Source organism: Halichoeres trimaculatus, unplaced genomic scaffold (genome assembly GCF_033239565.1).
Source record: "Halichoeres trimaculatus isolate MK-OKI-2021-1 unplaced genomic scaffold, fHalTri1.1 fHalTri1_scaffold_3, whole genome shotgun sequence".
NCBI classification, from domain to species: domain Eukaryota; kingdom Metazoa; phylum Chordata; class Actinopteri; order Labriformes; family Labridae; genus Halichoeres; species Halichoeres trimaculatus.
This window is the reverse complement of record NW_027437181.1, coordinates 5,232,568-5,251,294: the sequence shown is the minus strand read 5'-3', so window position 1 is coordinate 5,251,294 and position 18,727 is coordinate 5,232,568. Positions and strand designations below refer to the sequence as shown.

Genomic DNA, 18,727 nt, shown 5'->3' with positions numbered 1-18,727 from the left:
TTTTGAGAATCATTTTGTAAGTCCGTAACTTTTCTCCCTTCAGCTCTCTGTGATGCTGAGGTAGTTGCACCAGCCCAGTTGGAGCCTGTCAATACAAAAAGCGGGCTGGTAAAAAATTTAGGCGGGCACCCTGGGCAGCTGGTAGCCTCTGGGTTTTCTGAATCGCTAAGTTTTTCAAATCCCCAATTTGCACAACGTTCATTTAGATGATGTGAGGCACAAATAATAGGAGGGGAGTCTGATGTTCCTCCCTCAGGAGATTTAAAGCATTTAACGCTCAATTACTTAGTTTGGGCTGATATTTAATTATTTAAAGATCTAAAAGACCGAATGTTCAATGGATTTCCTGTTTGAGGCTAAAATCTGAATTTTACTTTTCTCACTTAAGTTTGAAAACTGATGACCATTCAGATGTTAGCTTTCTATCTTGGAAGTACTCACACTATTTTGTTTCTCCTTAAAGGAAAAGGAGGAAAATATATTAGTGAGTTATGATCTCTGTGCAGGAAGGAAAACTTAGTCCACTGCCAAGGCTAGTCATTCAAACCGGACAAAGCAACCAAAGAATATGTTTCCACAAGGCTAGCTGCAAGAGAGCCGGGTGCTGCAGACACACAGACCCACACACAGCTCATGTTAGCATCATAGACTAAATAATTAATGGACGTAGTCTCCTAGAGGTCACCCGTCTGTTTCTGAAACAGAAAATGAAGCAGATTGGCGGCCATGTTGGAGCCATAGTCACAATAGCGATTCAGACAGGAGACGTTTTTCAAGCCAGGCTGTAAATAGGTTAATTTCTACTTTGAAAACAGCTATTTGTGGCTTGGTGTGTATGTGACAGCCTCTAGCGGACACTCGAGAAACAGCAGTTTTTAGCACTTAAGCATTGTCTCATATTCTTAGACTGGAGGTTGCCGCTTGGTTAGCATCAAAACATTCAAGGCTTGTTTTAAATTGATGCCAGCTCCAAATTTGTAAGGAAATAAAGAAGGTGACTGACAAGTATGTTTTTAGACGGCAAAATTCCGCCACATGTCTCTTTGGTCCGACTCCAATTCCTCATAACAGAGCTGAGATGTTTCAGTTTGAGTCAAGTTCTTATTCATGCTCTGTTGCAAACTGATTTGGTAATCCAGATTAGAGTCCTCTAGAGCAGTGGTTTTTAAAGTGTGTGGCACTGTTCTCTCTGTGAGGTGTGAGAAGAGCCACGAAAACAAAGCTCAATAAAAAAGAAAAACGTCCAAACTCATCAGAAAGCGCAGAAAGTATGATGAACAGTGTGCTGTGGTTGTGACAATATTTTTCCTGACTCTCTGTCAGCTATATGGACTGTGCTTGTCTCTGAGTGTGAATGCAAGTGCTTTAGCGACATCAAGGCAGAAATGTGCAGTGCACGATACAGGGAGCAGAGGAGAACTGTGAACTCCAGCCATGTACACAGCTACAGGACCATGGACGCAGCAATGACGCCTCAGTTTTCACAGAGCAGACAGGAGGTCCAGCAATGGAAAAAATATAAGCATCGGGTTGATTTTCAGAATAAGGCACTCTGTGGTGATACCAGATCATATTTAACTTTAATACAACAAGAAAGTGTCAAATGCCTCCTCTTTGGGGGGAGACACTGCAGAATTGCAAAGAAGCAAAGACAGATTACTGATGAATTTGGTCAAAGTCCTGCGTATGACTCTGCTTCTTTCAAGAGGCAGGGTGTGTAAACAAGGAAGCAAAATGAAGTAACTTTCCCTGCAACTAAATACCTTTGAAATCTGGTAACTTAGAACATTAATTTAATCAAATACCTTAATTAAATACTGCCAGGGACACTGACTGAGCTGCAAAAGTGGACCACTTGTAGTTTGAATAATATCAAGTGAAATTGAACTGAATGAAATTCTAACATCAGAGGTGTCAGAAGTATTCATATCCATTAAACAAGTAGAGGTAGAGATTGTAGGATTTAAAAAGACTTTTGTAGAAGATGAAGTATCCACTTGAGCCCTTTGCTTAAGTAAAAGTGTAAAAGGTAAAAGTACTGGTTTCAAAACGACTTAAAGTATAACAAATGCCATTAAGGGTAAAAGCTTAGGCCTCGCTACATGGGCCACTCTAAAGGCCATAATGACTATAAAGATTTGTAAAAATGTTACTGTTGGAAAACTTGGAGCAGGCAGTGTTGACCAATACTCAACAAGATTGTTTTAAACTAATCTAGGCTAGCCAAAATGTTTCATTACTTTATTCATACACTACCACAACACCCGCAGCGTTTCCCCTATGGTTATATTGGGAAATTTCCCGCCACCCGATGGCAGCATCTGCCCCCCATGTAAGTAAAACTAATTTAATTTCCACATAGTGCCAGACCAAAGTGTACTAATTTAATGTTACTGTAGATAATTTGCTGAATAATTATTGTCTTTTTCCCATAAGAGCCACCGTACTCAGCCGGTGTTGTTTCCTGTTTTGTGCCAGTAGAGGGCAGCACTGGGTCTTCTTCATGTTATTTGACTGCCATGATGCACAGTGTGTTCACCTGGCGATGGTTATATAAATGTTTGAGTAAGAACTTCACTATGCCTCATGATTGTAAGTCATGCTCAGGCAGTGATATGTTTGTACTTCTCATCCAATCACAATCCAATTCACTCGATCTGAATGGCGCAATTTATCTTGATAGGTTTATATGTTTGTGTGTTTGTGTTTTTTTTTTTTTTTTTTTTTTTTTCCCCAAGCCGAAATGAAGCAGGAGTAACTAGGCCATTTTTTTTAAATGTAGGGAGTAAAATTACAGATATTTGTTTGAAAATGTGAAGAGTCAAAGTAAAAAGTCAGCTATTTTTTTCTTTGTTACTTCACACCCCTGGATAACATCCAGGTGGTTAAATAAGCTGCTGTGGATTCATGATGAAAGAGGTTTTAAGAGGAGGTCATGGCAGTGACTGTATCCAGAATCTCTGAGTACCTGTACTTGACCAGATGGAGAAAGAGTATGAAAGCTCTGCAGTGTGCAGCAGAGGCTGATAAGATGGTATTTCCAGCAGTGATAAGGATGTTTTTAAATTCAATGTATGCTCACCGATGCAGGAGCTCCCATCGAGCAGGTAGGAGCCATTGTCATGGAAACCACTTCTGCATTCACAGTGGTACCAGCCGGGCAGGTTGACACAGCGGGAGTGGTTGTGGCACTCAATCAGGCCCTCTGCACACTCGTCAATATCTGAGGACACACAAAGACACACACACACAGAGTGGAGCGTCAGAATCAGTGCAAACTGTTTTCCTGGCAACAAAAGCGAAGCTGAAACTTCACCCCATTTGTGTCTGTTTTGTCTCGTCTATGATCTGCGCTCGCTGCAACAATCCAGGTTGATTCAATCAGAACAAACCCCCGCAACAACAGCAGAGCGAGGTCAGCAGCTGCCCACATTACACAGCCAACAGCTCAGCAGCAGCACGCATCAAAGTCCTCCAAATCACACCATTTGGGGCTGTTTTCTTCATGCATTTCTCCATTTCTTCCCCACACTCTATTCTGCTTTGTCTTTCGTTTATTTATTTCTTTTCGTACACATACACTCTCCACCCTGAGGCATCGGGGCCCTCGCTCCTCTACAGGACAGATCTCTCTCATCCATTATGTATGCTGAGAGCTCTGCTACTTGAATGCAGCACTCTCTGGCCACCAGCGGTACAGTCCAACCTGTGCACACACCCTTTGGGCCAAAGCCTGACCTTCAGTCACACCCTCGACAACTTCAACACAAATGTAGAAAACAAGGAGAAGAGGCCAGGGACTGGTCTGACTGTTGTGTCTTTATATCTCAGGTTGTCACTGTGGGAGAAACCATCACAGAGCTTTCAGCGCTTCCAGCGGTTATTCTGAGGATCGCAGGAAAAAAACAGGAGTTTTTTAAGCAGGTGATGCAGAATTTGATCAGAGCTTTCATTGGAGATGAATCATCTTATGTTAATCTATAAAACTTGATCAAACTTCTCTTGATTCAGGCTCATGCCCTTTTCTTATTTAACAAGCCGACAGGATCCAAGGAAAGATTCCCCACAGTGTCAAAACACTGTACATCCACAGTGTCTCCATCCACAGAAAATAACCACGCTGACCTTCTGATCTTCTGCTATAAACACTTTCTGATGCTCCTGCCCCGCTGCGAGAGTCATATTTGATACCTTTGGCCCCGTCTGAAGTAAACACACACACATTTATCGTCAGAGAGATAAAAGAGAGACCCAGGTCGAGCTGTTTAGCTGTGTGTGTTTGTGTGTGTGTGTGTGTGTTGTGGCTGTGCCGTTGGCCTGCTGTGCTGTAGGTAATCAGACGTGACAGCTGCAGGGAGGCCTGCCCTCTGTCAGACACTCAGGTCAGAGCTACACCGCAAGATTCCCCCGCCTGACATCCCGCTGAAACATGCAGAGATTAGAGGTGACTGGTGGCTGAGAGCGGCTAACCCTTCAACTAAAGAGCAGTGTGTGTGTGTGTGTGTGTGTGTGTGTGTGTGAGAGCCTTGGACTGCATGGGTACATGATACACACTGAGGCTGCTTAAACTGCTGGTAAAGGTCTGATGATTCAACTCAGGTATGACTGGACTCCTTCAGTCTTGGTTTAACAAACTGTAACATTTAAAACACTGACCCTGTTTGATCTCACAGGCAAACTTTTAATTTACCAAACTGTACAGTGGCCCTGAGGTGATTCAAAAAGAAAGAAAAAAAGAGAACATACAAACATAAAAGAAAACGTACAAGCAAAAAAAGGGCAAAACACAACTACCAAAAAGGGGATACAAAAAAAAAGCAAAAACAAAACAATATGAACCTAAAACAAGAGGCAATAAAAGCAAATAAATAACAGGACAATACAACCAAAAAGAGAACAAGTAAACAAACACAAAAGATCAACAAAAGAGAACACAACACAAAACAACAACAACAACAACAACAACAACAACAACAACAACAACGAGAAAACAAAAAACTGGAGAAAAAAAAGGAAAAACTTATAAACAAAAAGCAAACACAGGAACATAAAACAAACACAAAAAACAAAATACAGAACATGATAACCCAAAAAATGGGTGACCTAGTAAACAAAAACAAAAAAAGATAGAAACAAAAAGAGAACTTGACAAGGAAACATCAGAACAAAAAAAGAGACAAAAACAAAACAGAAAAAACACACAAAAAAATACAAAACTAAACAAAAACTCAGAAAAACAGGAAGAAAAGAGAACAGGACAACAAAAAGATCAACAAAGTGAACACCACAGAAAAACAAACAAACAAACAAACAAAAAAAAACACAAGAAAACAAAACAAACAAACCAATAAAAGAAAAACAAAACAAACAAACAAACAGAAAAGACATTTAAACAAAAAGAAAAACACAGGAACATAAAACAAAACACAAAAAAACAAAACAGAACATGACAACCAAAAAATGGGGAACATAATAATTAAAAACAAAAAGATAGAAACAAAAAAGAGAACTTGACAAGAAAAAGGAAACAAAAAAAGAAGAAAAAAACAGAAAACACAAATAAGAATACAAAACCAAACAAAAACTTCCCCAAAAAAAGAAAAAAAAAGAAACCACAACAACAAAAATAAGCAAAAGAAAAAAAAGACAACAAATATCAGAAAAACGATCTGCTAAAAAGACAAAAAGTAAATGCTCCTCTTTTTGTTGCATTTTTTTTTAAAGGCGCGCTCCTATGTTTTTTATTTGCCACGTTTTCCTCTGTTATATGTTTTGCACTTGAGGGCCACTGTATTCCTGAGTTCTAGATTGAATTACACCTCTGAATCAAAACGCTCATTCAAAGAACAAAAAGTTTTTTTCAGCCTCTGAATTTTCCACATACGTCACTGTAAATCCATGCTTGTGCATTTCTCCTGTCGAATCATGGAAAGCATTTAAACTGATCAAACATGTAACATTCAGCGCGATGCCAACTGCCTCTCTGTGTGAGCTCACATGGCAGCAACAACGACACAACCCCCCGCTGGGTCCCCATCAACGCTGACAACTGTATCCATCAGAGTGAGCAGCAGAGGTACGGCTGCTTGTCTACTTCAGCTTTATTTGTGCTGCAGCCGTTAGCCTGTGCAGAATTTCTCCTGTTCTCTTTGTCTTCTTGGGGAAACACCAAATATTTCAGCCACAAATCTGGATCAAGACGTTACACTAAACCCTGGTAAATAATGAAATCTCCTCTTTGGCTCAGGGGAGAAGAAAAGGGGAATCTGTGTGGTGGGGTTGCGGTAAGATCTGATAAAGCACTGAATCCATTTTGTAGCTTGTTTGTTGTTTTTAGAGAAAAAGAAAAAACCCACACAGTGTCTGAAATTAGCATTTCAATGAACTGAAATGAACACACTCACAAAACCAACATGTCATGTTTGTCATGTTTTATTCATTAAGTGTTTCATGTTTAGAAAGCTGTTGGGAGTGCGTGCAAACACACGGAGAGCAGACCGTCTTTGTCTGACCCTGAAAGAGCAGAGTAATGAGAGGTCAGTGTGAAAAGATGGTCCAAAGCTGGAGCAGGGGTTCTGGTTTTCTTTCTTTTTTTTATGAAAGAAAGGGAATATCAAAACAGAGAAATTGGATAAATAAATGATATTTACGAAGAGTGCAGAAAATGTAATGAACACTGCAATTTATTTTGGTTTAAATAATAAATGTTTTCTACTCTTGTGATGAGTTCTTTCACATCATTGGTTTATTTTTCACAACTCTTCAGACACATTTAAACATCAAAAGCTACATCCCACAAAGGGATGGGCATCCATAACCAGTTCCTGTTAAGAACAGATAAAATGGCTTGATCCATCGACATCATCGGCCTTTCGCTGAGTGTATCCCTTGTCGATTTTTTACACAACCACATTACGTCTTAGTCATGTGACAAGCCCATAGACTGTATAAAACATGGACATAGTCTCGCCGCCGTCACCCGTCTGTTTCTGAAACAGAAAATGAAGCATATTGGCTATGACAGCCATATTGGTAGTGGCAAGGGCTTTGCGTATAGCTATAGGGCGCCTGTTGGTCACGTGACCCTGAGCTGTGCCTCTGATTGGGCGAGCTCATAAAATTAATATCCTCTGAGTTGTCAAGTTAGAAAATAGTAAAATTAGCAACTTAGACAGAAGATGCTTTTTGAACCAGACTGTAAATAGGTTCATTTCTGCTTTGAAAACAGTTTTTTTGGCTTAGTGTGTATGTGACTTCCGGAGCCAGCCTCAAGTGGACACTCAAGAAACAACAGATTTTAGCAAGTCTGCATTGTCTAATATTCTTAGACCAGAGGTTGCCACTTGAACGTGCCACATGTCAATCACGCTCGAGTGTCGCAGCAGAATTTCCATAACAATGGCGGTGAAATCAAAGTGATCAAGACATGGCTTCAGTTAACCAAAACAGACACTAACAGTGCACAAAGTTTATTTATTTTAAAATATTTAAGTCCAGAGACTTCGGATCATGTTTGTAGCCAGGTATCGGGTTTAAAACATAAACTCATAAAAACTTGAAACCTCTCTGTGAAACGTGCTTGTAAATTGTAAATTGTGGTAAACATCCATGGGCTTTGTGTTCTGTTTGTGCCTGTGTGCTTGTTGCGGTGAACAGCTGTTCCATCAGCTGATGCACGTACCTGTAAATGCGCCCTGTGACGCACTTGGCAGCGAGCCAAACCCCATTAAAAAACTAGCGTGTTTTTATTCTTAGCACTTTGTAGACCACATCTGTGCCCATCTACACCTAGGTGACAACAATATATATTGTTTTAGATAACTTGGCACTAGTTTGGCCTGTCAAATCATCCGATCAAAGCCAATTTATTTACTTTTATAAAAGAGCCTGCCTGTTGCTTTTTTTCTTTTTTTCTGATGAGCGCCTGGCTCATCACAGGAAGATTCAGCTAGCCTTTGATGTAAAAAGTTAGTTTTTTTTTTTTTTCTTTTAATAAACTATTTTTTTGGGGAAAAATGCTGATTTCACATCATTAAAATAAATTTAAACAAAAAACATCTTGTGTGAGTTGTGGCCTAAAAACAAATTACAATAAAAATTTTAAAAAATATTTTAAAAAAATTGGCATGGACCTCACCTGGCTACAGCCCTGCTTAGGATCCAGTGACCACAGGCAACGATTTTATTTATCTTTATTTATTTACGTCCAGATCCAGAGAACAGTATTTATTTACTTATAAACTCAATAACAGTTTGTTGACACATAAGAATCTGTAAAGCTACTCTTAGTACACAGAAAATTCACTGGAGGTATTGACATGGGAAGTTAAAAAGAATCTGAATAAGCTTATCAATACCCATCCCTAGTCCCGCAAGAGTCCATCTTGGGTCCTATTCTTTTTTCTTATCTTGATCAATAACAGCTATTATGTGTCATTCACCATAGGTAAGCTCAAGCAGCACAGGAAGTTGTGCACGGAAACTACTTAAAAGCACCCTGTGACTTTCAAAATAAAACAAAGTGAGTCAAAACCAGATCGTATTTAGCTTGACTACAACAACAAACAAACACGAGTCAGGCCAGGAGTCACTCCAGTATAAATGTCAAAGGTACAAAGTTTCACTTCTGTGCAGACAAAACCATGATACAAACTCCATTATCTTCCCTTTTAGGTGCATTTTACTACCTACAATCTATGCTTTCAATGCCGTCCACATTAAGCTCTGTGAACTAAGATGGTGAAAGATGAGTGTCAGATTTTTACTTCGGCTAATAAGGTGATGAAATGTTTCCAACTTTTACATACCTGTTGTTTTTCTTCTTTGTTTTGGTTACTGTATTGAAAATCTAACATAAAAATATCAAGAGTCTCTGAATGCTGGACTCAGTTTCCCATGCTACATTAGCTTTTCTCATCATACTCCATAATGTCCTCTGATTTATAAGCTTAACGCCAGCTCCTGAGCCCAGGTTTTTGGATGAGAAACCCACAAGTACAAGGTGGAACACTTTGCGTGGAAATCTCCCATTTTTCACCATTCTTTTTTATCAACACTGTTTTCATCACATGCTGGCAGATTAAATCACAATCTGTACACACCGGGGAGGTGGGCGTCAACTCAATGATTAAACCTTTTTTCACCCTGTGCTAACCAGCGACAGAATTACTGGTTTTCCAAACAAAAAACTACAAGCATAAAAAGCAATATTTTCAAAAACAATGAGCGGATAATGACAGGATACAAAGACATTATGTCGTTTAGAAGAGCTCAACAGCAGATATTCCATCAAGTCTTAACATCTGAACATCAGGGATGGCGCTCTAATAACAATAATCGAGCTCTGCTCTCTAACATCTCTGCTGTAACTTATGAAGAGTGACTCATCCAGAGATGTTTTTCACAGATACTACAAAATGCTGCTGCGCTATTACTGTAACGAGGATGAAATGCAGCAATTTCTGAGAATCACTCATTTTCTTGTCCAGGAAATTTGCAGCTTTATTCATGGTCCTCAGTGCCTCTCATCTCTCTCTGGCTTCTCTGTATCCTGCCGCTGCAATTAAGAGACTTTCTGACATGTACTTTTCAGACAGTACTGAAGTGAATTTGAGACGGAAAATTCAAATGCAAACCTTCTGCTTTAAATAGTGCTTTTCTCTATATCAGGAGAAAAACAGCGCAACAACGAGCTGGGCATGAATCAGCTGAAAGATGTTTCGGACAAAAGTAGATGAGCTTAAAGTGATAGTCCTGGATGGAACAAGTTGGGTCCTATCACAAGGTTTAGGGCAGAAATTACCCCTACAGCAGTGTTTTTGTGCAGCAGAAGCCCAGAGCGCTCGCACCAAACACCCCCTCCCTGCTCCTCTGCTGGTTTCCTCTGCACTCAGACGGGGCCATATTTTACTTGACCAAAAACACAAATAAACGGACTCCCACCGAAAAAATCGGATATCGGTCTGCATTCACGCTTTATATAGAGAATTTTCAGCGCGCACCTCAATGGAGCGCAGTGGCATTTATGCTTGCCGCATTCTCCGTTGTAATATTCGCCGCATAACCAGGGGGCGGTAGAGAAAAAGCTGTTACAGAAAGCAGTAAAAGCAACCAAAAGATGAGGAAGTGAAGTCACGTGGACCAAACATAGGGACTAAAACAATGGCGGCATGAAAGTTACGAATAGAGGAGGAGGAATTACTATGTTTACTGTTGTTGAGCAGACAAAAGCAGCGCCAGAGAAGAAGGTGGTCTGTCCGCCCGTTGCATGCAGCAAGGCATCTGGATGGGGAACACACCCAGCTCGTGAAACCCATGTGGGCTGTAGATGAGGAGTTCAGTGGTCTTTATGACTGCTAAATGATATGAGCGTACCAGCTCAGCAAGTCTACCCTCTACACCGTCCATTTTGGAAATCTAGAAGTGCCACTCGCGTCAAGCATAAACTAGGCTTATTTAGCGCTTTTTTTGTGTGAAAGTAACACGCTGAAAATTCTCTAAATAAAGCGTGAATGCAGACCGATATCAGATTTTTTCAGTGGGAGTCTGTTTATTTGTGTTTTTGGTCAAGTAAAATATGGCCCCGTCTGAGTGCAGAGGAAACCGGCAGAGGAGCAGGGAGGGGGTGTTTGGTGTGAGCGCCCTGAGCTTCTGCTGCACAAAAACACTGCTGTAGGGGTAATTTCTGCCCTAAACCTTGTGATAGGACCCAACTTGTTCCATCCCGGAAAATCACTCTAATAAAATAAAACAAGATAGAATAAAATAAAGTGAAGAGAAATAAAATAAAATAAAATAATAAATGAAAATAAAAAATGGCGTTTATAATCTAGATCTCAATTATTTCTATCTTTTCAAAATTTGAATACATTTTAAATTTCAGATATAAAAAGTTTCCTCTCATGTTTTCATTACCTTCCTCTCATATAACAATCTTTAATCCTGTCATAGATCTTTCATTATCACTCCTCTGCTCAGCACCCATGCACAATAAACTCATTACCCTCTTTATGTATCGGCTTTATGTGGAGCCTTGTTACATCAAGGTGTTCCAGAGATGAAAACAATAACAACAACAAAGATAATGACAAGATAAAACCATCAGAGCTGTTATCACCTTTTCATACCGGATCCTCATCTCCTCAGGTCGCTGCATAGATAATGAGGTTGGAAAATGAGGCTGCAGATCCTTCATTAAGCTTTTTTGCAACTGAACCGTGCACACGTCCTCAGAGCTATGAAAGGGTTAACTTTCTGTACAATGTAATCTTTTCCAAGATCAAATAAAAAATTTCACATTTGTTTTGATGAACCCACCAGACAAAGAACTAAATACAGGGAGAGAGAAAAACGGATCCGAGACCTGTAATTATCCACAGCAGCGATTCTGCAGCAGCTCACAAATATCCAATAGTAAAGACAATGAATCTCTTTTCATAGAGAGCACATGTTATTTATAACCCCATTTATCATCTGCCTTGTAAGGCCTTTTTATTTAGAAGTAATAAAAGCTCATTTCATTCACACACAGTCAATAACTCCTGTAGCTCAGTAGTCGTATAAAGCTATTTGTTAGCATGAGAGTGTGTTTTAGCCTGAACAGCTCTGTTCTCTTTGCCTGCAGCAGTGAAGTGGACAGGTGACCTTCCTGAGGTATTAAGTACAATAAGCTTGGGTAAACACACACACGAATACACACACACACTAATGTACACTCCATCAATCTTTGTTTCAGCAGCAGGAAGAAAAAGCAGCGAGTTTGCATCTCACATTTCCCTCTGTTTCCTTCCATTACCATGCAAACGAGAACACTTAGTACTTTCTGCAGGGCTTCTTCTCCGCCCGTCTATGAATTTTCCCAACGGGGGTATAGAAGACGTTTTGACAGCCAGAGTTGTGGAGAGCGGTGAGTTTGAGCTCAGCGAGGAAACGGAAATTAATCCACACATGAAGTTAAAATAATCCTGCGGCTCTCTGGAGAATCCTCTGGCCCACTGAGCTTTGCATAATTACACTTATCTCAGCCCTACTAACCTACTGAAACAGCTATCATGGAAAATGTTACATGGGCTATTTACAGTAATGTGTCCTCCAATAGGAACAACAGCAAGCGGGGCTTTTGTTTGTTGCTACCTGATAGCCTGTGACCAGTGAATGAACGTTAAATTAACAGCCTGTTGGATTAAAAGATCATTTGAAGTGACCACAGACCAAAGCAGAGCACTAATGAACACACACAGAGCTGCTAATACCACCGTTGAAACCTTTACCAAGTCTCATTTAGCTCCAATGAATACAAATTAACAGATTTTCTGCAAACTGACAAAGCATTTAACACGATGGAGCGTCTACACTTTCTGCAGTTTTATTTTGAGAACAATGGTTTGCATGTTTGGTGATTGACTGATCAGGATGAGGTATTTAAACTGCCATGTGACATGCGCCACAAAAACACCATCCCTATGACGGTCAGATCGCCTGTTTCTGGTTTGATTTTCAGCTCTGGGTGTTTTTCTTTCATAAAACCAGAGCTGATAGTTATGGTCATAGATCCCACAGTAGTAGTTACAGGAAAGACTAGAGAAGAGAAGCCATAGGAGATTAAATGTATGTAGTGATTTGAGAATTGATGTAAAAGCAGGAAGTGATGCAACCTGGTGGACCAATCACAGGGCTTTCAGTTAGCATAGTTTTAAGGCTGAGTCAAATTTGCTTAAAGATGCTACGAGGAGGATCTGTTTTAATTGGATTGCCTCGCCACCTTCTGGCCCAGAGTCTCACACAACACTGTCATAGATTACTTTAAGCGAGGCGTGTGTTTGTTTTGGAAATAAATAAAGATTGGATCAAAACAATTTTTTTTGTTCAAGAAAACTTACTAGAACTTTACTAGATACAACCATAGACTGAAAAAAAAAAATGGACGTCATCTTGCTCGGCTTGAAGTGAGGTAGCCACAAAATCTGCTCCCCCTGGTGGCTGTCTGCAGTAAGGTTAAAAAATCCAGCTCTCCAGTCATTCCAGATGGGCTGTGGTCAAACTTTGAAAAATTAATTCACCTTGTAGAAATGTTTCTAACGTCTGATTGTTGTGGTGATTTGAAAACACCATTTGGCTGCCTTCTATTCAGGTCCTCTTTTTTTCTGAAAAGTTTCATTTCATTAGTTATCTGAGGTTAAAAACAGGGTTTTACGTCATGTTTAACGATGATTGACAGCAGCCGTTCTCGTGTATTTTTTTTTTCTGAGATTGTAAATTATATCAGGAGGTAAAGTCAAGAAGTGATTAGACTCTCAAAAGAAAAAAGAATAATATTCTTGTTACCCTGTTCGTCTAAAATTCTCCCAGAATCCCTCACAGTCTCTACTGCGCAGACTCTGGCTGCACAACTGCTTCAATGGTGGCGCCTGTGACGGGGGGATTTTGGCTTCAAAACCGTACAATTGTAAATGGCAGAGCCACGCTGTCCACTCTATATACAGTCTATGGTTACAACACACCAAGGTAAGGTATTCATCAGTACGGTTATATAGCAATATAGTTTGAAATGTGAGATTAAGCAAATGTTGTAGTAGCTGGCTATATGTAGTGCTATCAGCAGCCCGATGCTCTGTAGGCTAACGTGACAACAAGTAAACGCTGTCAGTTTGTTTGTAATTTAGTAGCTGTTTATATTTAGCGCAGGTGGCAGCCCGGTGCTCTGAGACATGTCTGTAATGTGTAACGTTAGTGAGTCCCGGTCACATCCTGCCAGTTATCTACCAATCAGAGCTAACGTAACCTCACTCTTCATTTTAGTTTGAACAGACCACTGCAGAATAACTGCTGACTGTGGGTTGGAATGGACATTATCACAAACAGTTTAGCCCTTTTAGCCTTTAGCTTGTGCTTTAGCTCTCTCCTGTTTATCTATCTGTTTATTATCTGCTCTTTTGTCCTTTTTCTGTCTCACAGTTAGGCTCCAGTGTCCACCATCACTACAGAAATCGTTTTCAGCAGAGAAAAACATGGACCTCTCTTCTCACTACTAAGCTTTGTCAGCTGGCGTGATGTTGTCATAGAGACCTAGATGTGCCATAAAGAAATCCTGGAAAATGTTGCAGTTAGTGATATAGGAATAATTACAGGAAAGAATAGAGAGGAGATGAAATAAACTGCTGATACATGAGGGATGTACCATTCCACTCAGCAACCAGTCACACACTGTAAACCCAGACTTTGTATCAAATTAAAATATCTAATTTCAATATACATCAATTATTTACGTGTGATTGCATTACTTTAAAATGATAAGTATATCCTGACTCACAATAACCGACATCTTAATCAATTTTACAAACAGCTGAATCTGTAATGTTGGGCGAATGTTCTGACTTAAGTCTGGACATTTGTTACATCTTGTTTGATGGTGTCACATTATGAACTTGGCAGTCAGAGGCTTGTACTAACAGCAGTTTGGCTGCACCTCAAGATTTAACTCTCATACTCCAACTGTAAACACATAGTAAAAAGGCAGAAACTTTATTCTTTCACTGCTGCTACCACTGCTAACACCAAGTCCTGACACATCCTGAAGAGTCACGCCGACGCAAACTCATGTCACGACCCGACCTCACACTCTGCTCCACACTTTCAGAACCCACACGGGGTTGTTTCTGCAAAGAAGTTAGTATGTACTCCTGAATCTGTGAGCTGTGAGTTCACGCTTAGGTTGGATGCTGTGTTTTTGATCCTTCACTGTAAAATATTTTGGAAAATAAATCCCCAGGATCAAACAGATGATCTGTGGCAGCTCTTTGAGCCCAGTGGAGAAGACGGGAAACCCAGAGGAACAGATCAACGTGGGAGAAGATGAGAAGATGAGGGAAGAGATCGACTGTTCCCATCGGCCGTATATTTAGATGCTCTTAACCCCCTGTGGAGCGACTGTATGAACCACGGGGGAGAGCAGGCAGTGGAGCGGTGATGTGGGTTATTACACAGGAGAGACAGGCAGCAGAGAGGGAGACAGAGAAGACAGTGAAGACAGAGAGACAGATGGAGGAGGAGTGACGGTTGTAGAAAGAGGAACACAGAGAACATGTCGCACACAAAGTTCAAACAAGAAGCTTCTGTACAGCGTGAACACGATGCCTACGGCGACTCGACTACTGTAATTTCAAAAAGCCCTGCCAGCGGAGTAAGGACATGGAGGTGGGTTTATTTTTCAGCTCTTCTTCCTTACACTACAATAACACCAGAAGTACAGGGACCTGTTAAAGGTACAGTGTGCAGAAAGTGAAAAATTTTCTACTACCAAGCTGTCAAATCAGGGATTTAAGAGCTCCTATAATAACAAGAAGCTCTATTTACTAATACTTTACCACCAAAGAAATGTCTTTAAATACAAATGAGTTTGCACACACCAACCACTTCCCACAACACAGTCCAGCTGCAGATCTCCAATCTCAGCCAACTTCAAAAGTAAGTGACGTCAGGATATGAAGTAAAACATTTCAAAATAAAAGTGACCTTCAAAGTTTCGTTGGGTAGACACTTCCATTTTTTTCTGCTTTTTGATTACCCTAATTAGCCTGACTCTTCAATGGTGTCTTATTGAAAAAAACAAAGTATAAAATTCACATCATCAATAATACAACATGAAGTGGTGGGTGCCTCTGTTTGGTGTAAAGAGAGACATAATTGTTTACTCCATCAGGAGGTTGTGTTTTTGGGAGAGTGTGTTTGTTTGTGAACAACATAACTCAAAATCTAATGAATAGATCTTGATGACATTTTCAGGAAATGTTCAAAATGGGATAAGGAGGATCTGATTTAATTCTGGAGGTAACATGGATCACTGTCTGGATCCAGGATTTTTTAAAGGAAGTTTTATCATTGTGAGATAGGGCCATTTTCCCCCTATGTGTATAATTCCATGATAAATGGTCAGATTGCTTTGCAAAACAATAAAAGACAATGTCACCATAATGTCTGACAGATGTAAAAGTACGATCCAGATCCTGGTAATATTCTGGATATGAAATATGTACTGGGTCATCATAATTCTCAACACTTTCTGGTTACAAATTATCGTACAAACCTGCAACTAACACCAAATTGTAGCAGACAGTCTGCTGAAAGGGAGTGTGATATTAAAGTAGGGCTAAAGAGTTGGTGACAATCACAATATGCTTGGTGGAGGTCTGCGCTCTCTGAGTGCTTTTCTAGAATCAATATTAGATGCTTGATATATAGTGGTGAAAATATTCATCGGTCTACTTTTACTTGTGAATGACTGGTTCCTGTAAAAAGATGATTAGAAATATTCTAATCCATCAACATCAATAGCCTTTATGCTATTGAATAGAATAGAATAGAATAGAATAGAATAGAATAGAAAATACTTTATTTATCCCCAAGTAAGAAAGTGTATAGAAAGTGCAAAAAGGCCCATAAGAAATTAGATGACGACATCCCGTCCACCACTCATCCACCACTCTCCAGCCCAGCCAGTCTCCACCTCCACAGGGTCCAGGACTGAGCCTCCCCAGCAGTCTGTTCAGTCTCTGTCTCCTGGATCCTGTCTGCTCACAGCAGGCGAAGCTCCTCCGATGTGGCGCCGGCGTCCGATGTCAGCTCTGTCAGCCACGTCCGTGAACAGCAAGATGCCGCTGGGTAGCACAGCTAGCTCGTCCATCCCCCGGAGCTAGATCCCATGTTCCCAACAACGATGGATGGAAGGACAGGTCCACGTCGTCACCTCCCAGCTCACATCCGAGAACCAGCACGTCGTCCTCACCTCCTCCTCCTCAGCTCGAGGGAAATCATCAAGCCCTACGCTAGTTAGCATTGACATGCTACAGGCTGCTAACAGCTAATTTTGCATGTAAACAATGCAGCCATGGTTACATGTAGGATCTCCAGACAAACACAGGAGAAAAGTAGTAAAAAATATCGCCGAAGCCACAAAAAGTTTGGTGTCCATGTCCAACAATGAACCATACGAAGTGATGATCCACTCCAAATACAAAGATGACGAAAAAGAGACGAAAAAATTACAAGAAACGGACAAAGACGAGAGAGCTGCTGCAACAGGCAGCTAATTGGGTAGCGCCTAGCCTAGCTGATGTGGAGATGAAAGAAAAGTTACATGACGGTTCATGGCTGACAGAATAACTAACTGCTCAAAGTATTGCTATAACAACTTCTAGACACTGGATGGCCTACTTCAGTCAAGAACATATAACAAAACAATACATCAACGTCACATGACGTGCAAATTTTACTTAGAGATATCCCTATCCGTTGACCAATTTCCGAATATTTACTTGTGAACTCAATTAAATGTTGTATATTTTCTTTACTTCATATCCATATGTCACTTCCTTCTGATCGTGGAGCCTGTCAGAGAGTTGGCTGAGAGTGGAGGTCTGCAGCTGGACCCCTTTCAACCACTCTGTTCTTCTTCCAATCAATGCATTTTCAGAGGTCACCCATTGAAAACAAGTCAGCTTTAACTTGTTTCTTTGTTATGTGCAACAGGACAAATGTGGAGATGCAAAGATGGCAGCCTCTGTGGGAGGGGACTGTTTCTTTACTTAGCACAGCAAGAGAGAAAATGTCTCCTATCTCTGGTTCTTGGTCTTACTCCAAATAATGTTTCAACTTTAAATAACACCAGCTTGAAGTCGCCTTATCTCACGACACCTATCCAGATCCAGCCAGCTCCTGGAGCAGACACCTAGTGACCACTGTAGCAAAGCTAACAGGTGTCAGTCAGGTGCAAATCGATAGTGACAGCAGATTAAGTGTTTGGCATTGGTTGAGAAGATTTGGCAGATTTTTCTTGTGCACATACTCAGCTCTGCTGCTCATCCAAACAATGTTTCTTACAAATGTGGCTCCATTTTAAGGGGCATAAACAGACTTTCTAACAGTGTAATGTTTGTTGCCAAGAAGCACTAATACAACAAAGAAATAGTCTTCCAAACACATGCCTGACTTTATATGTGTATCTCAGTGAATTAACAAAAGAAGATGGTTCCACTGAGAGCATGTAGGGAGTTAAAAATCAGCCCTTGGAAAAAAAACCAAGATCTCATTGAAGAAAGAAATAATTTGACATCATGAGACGAGCACAGCCTTACACAGAGAGACGGAGTGATTTTGCACTGCATCACATCTGCAGGCGCCTCAGGCAGCAGCCAGAGGGCCACAGGGAGGAGCCTCATTAGTGAGATGATGTGTTAGTTCAAATTCTGCTCTTCATCTACTCCTCTCTTCAGCAGTTTCCCCGTTCCTCCCGTTAACCCCTCTAAAAGTGGTTCAAAGGAATCCAGCAGAATCATTTTGCAGACTGGAAACACTTTTTCAGACTAATCCTGTGTGTTCTGTTCGTCATTAAAATCCAAATTACAGCCACATTTGTTAAGTCTGCGTGAGCTGCATTGTTGAAATACCACGTTTGCATATGCAATTTATTTCCAGAAAACACCGCAGAGAAACGTTAATTAATTGATAGATATTTGCTGCTGTTTATTGGGTTAATTAGTCCGTGGTTGATTGCCGACTTCCATTAACTGTGTTGCACGCTGATTGCCACTGATTAACTCACAGAGCTTTAAAGGCTCAGACATGAAAGCGTATGCATCAGGATCCAGGCTTCATATTTGGTCGTCAGTGTTACGACTTTTGACAAAGGTAATTGTTTGTGCTGATCTAATCCATTTTCCATGCACAGATAATA

General features: G+C 40.5%; 1 protein-coding gene across 1 annotated transcript in view; it reads right to left on the bottom strand.

Moving 5' to 3' along the window:
• The window catches only part of LOC141787630 (protein kinase C-binding protein NELL1-like), a 418,608-nt gene that overhangs the window by 33,279 nt on the left and 366,602 nt on the right, over positions 1-18,727 (bottom strand). The window contains exon 16 of the mRNA XM_074666181.1: positions 3,083-3,223. Coding sequence (XP_074522282.1) covers positions 3,083-3,223 — 141 coding nt within the window. The remainder of the gene's footprint in view (positions 1-3,082; positions 3,224-18,727) is intronic.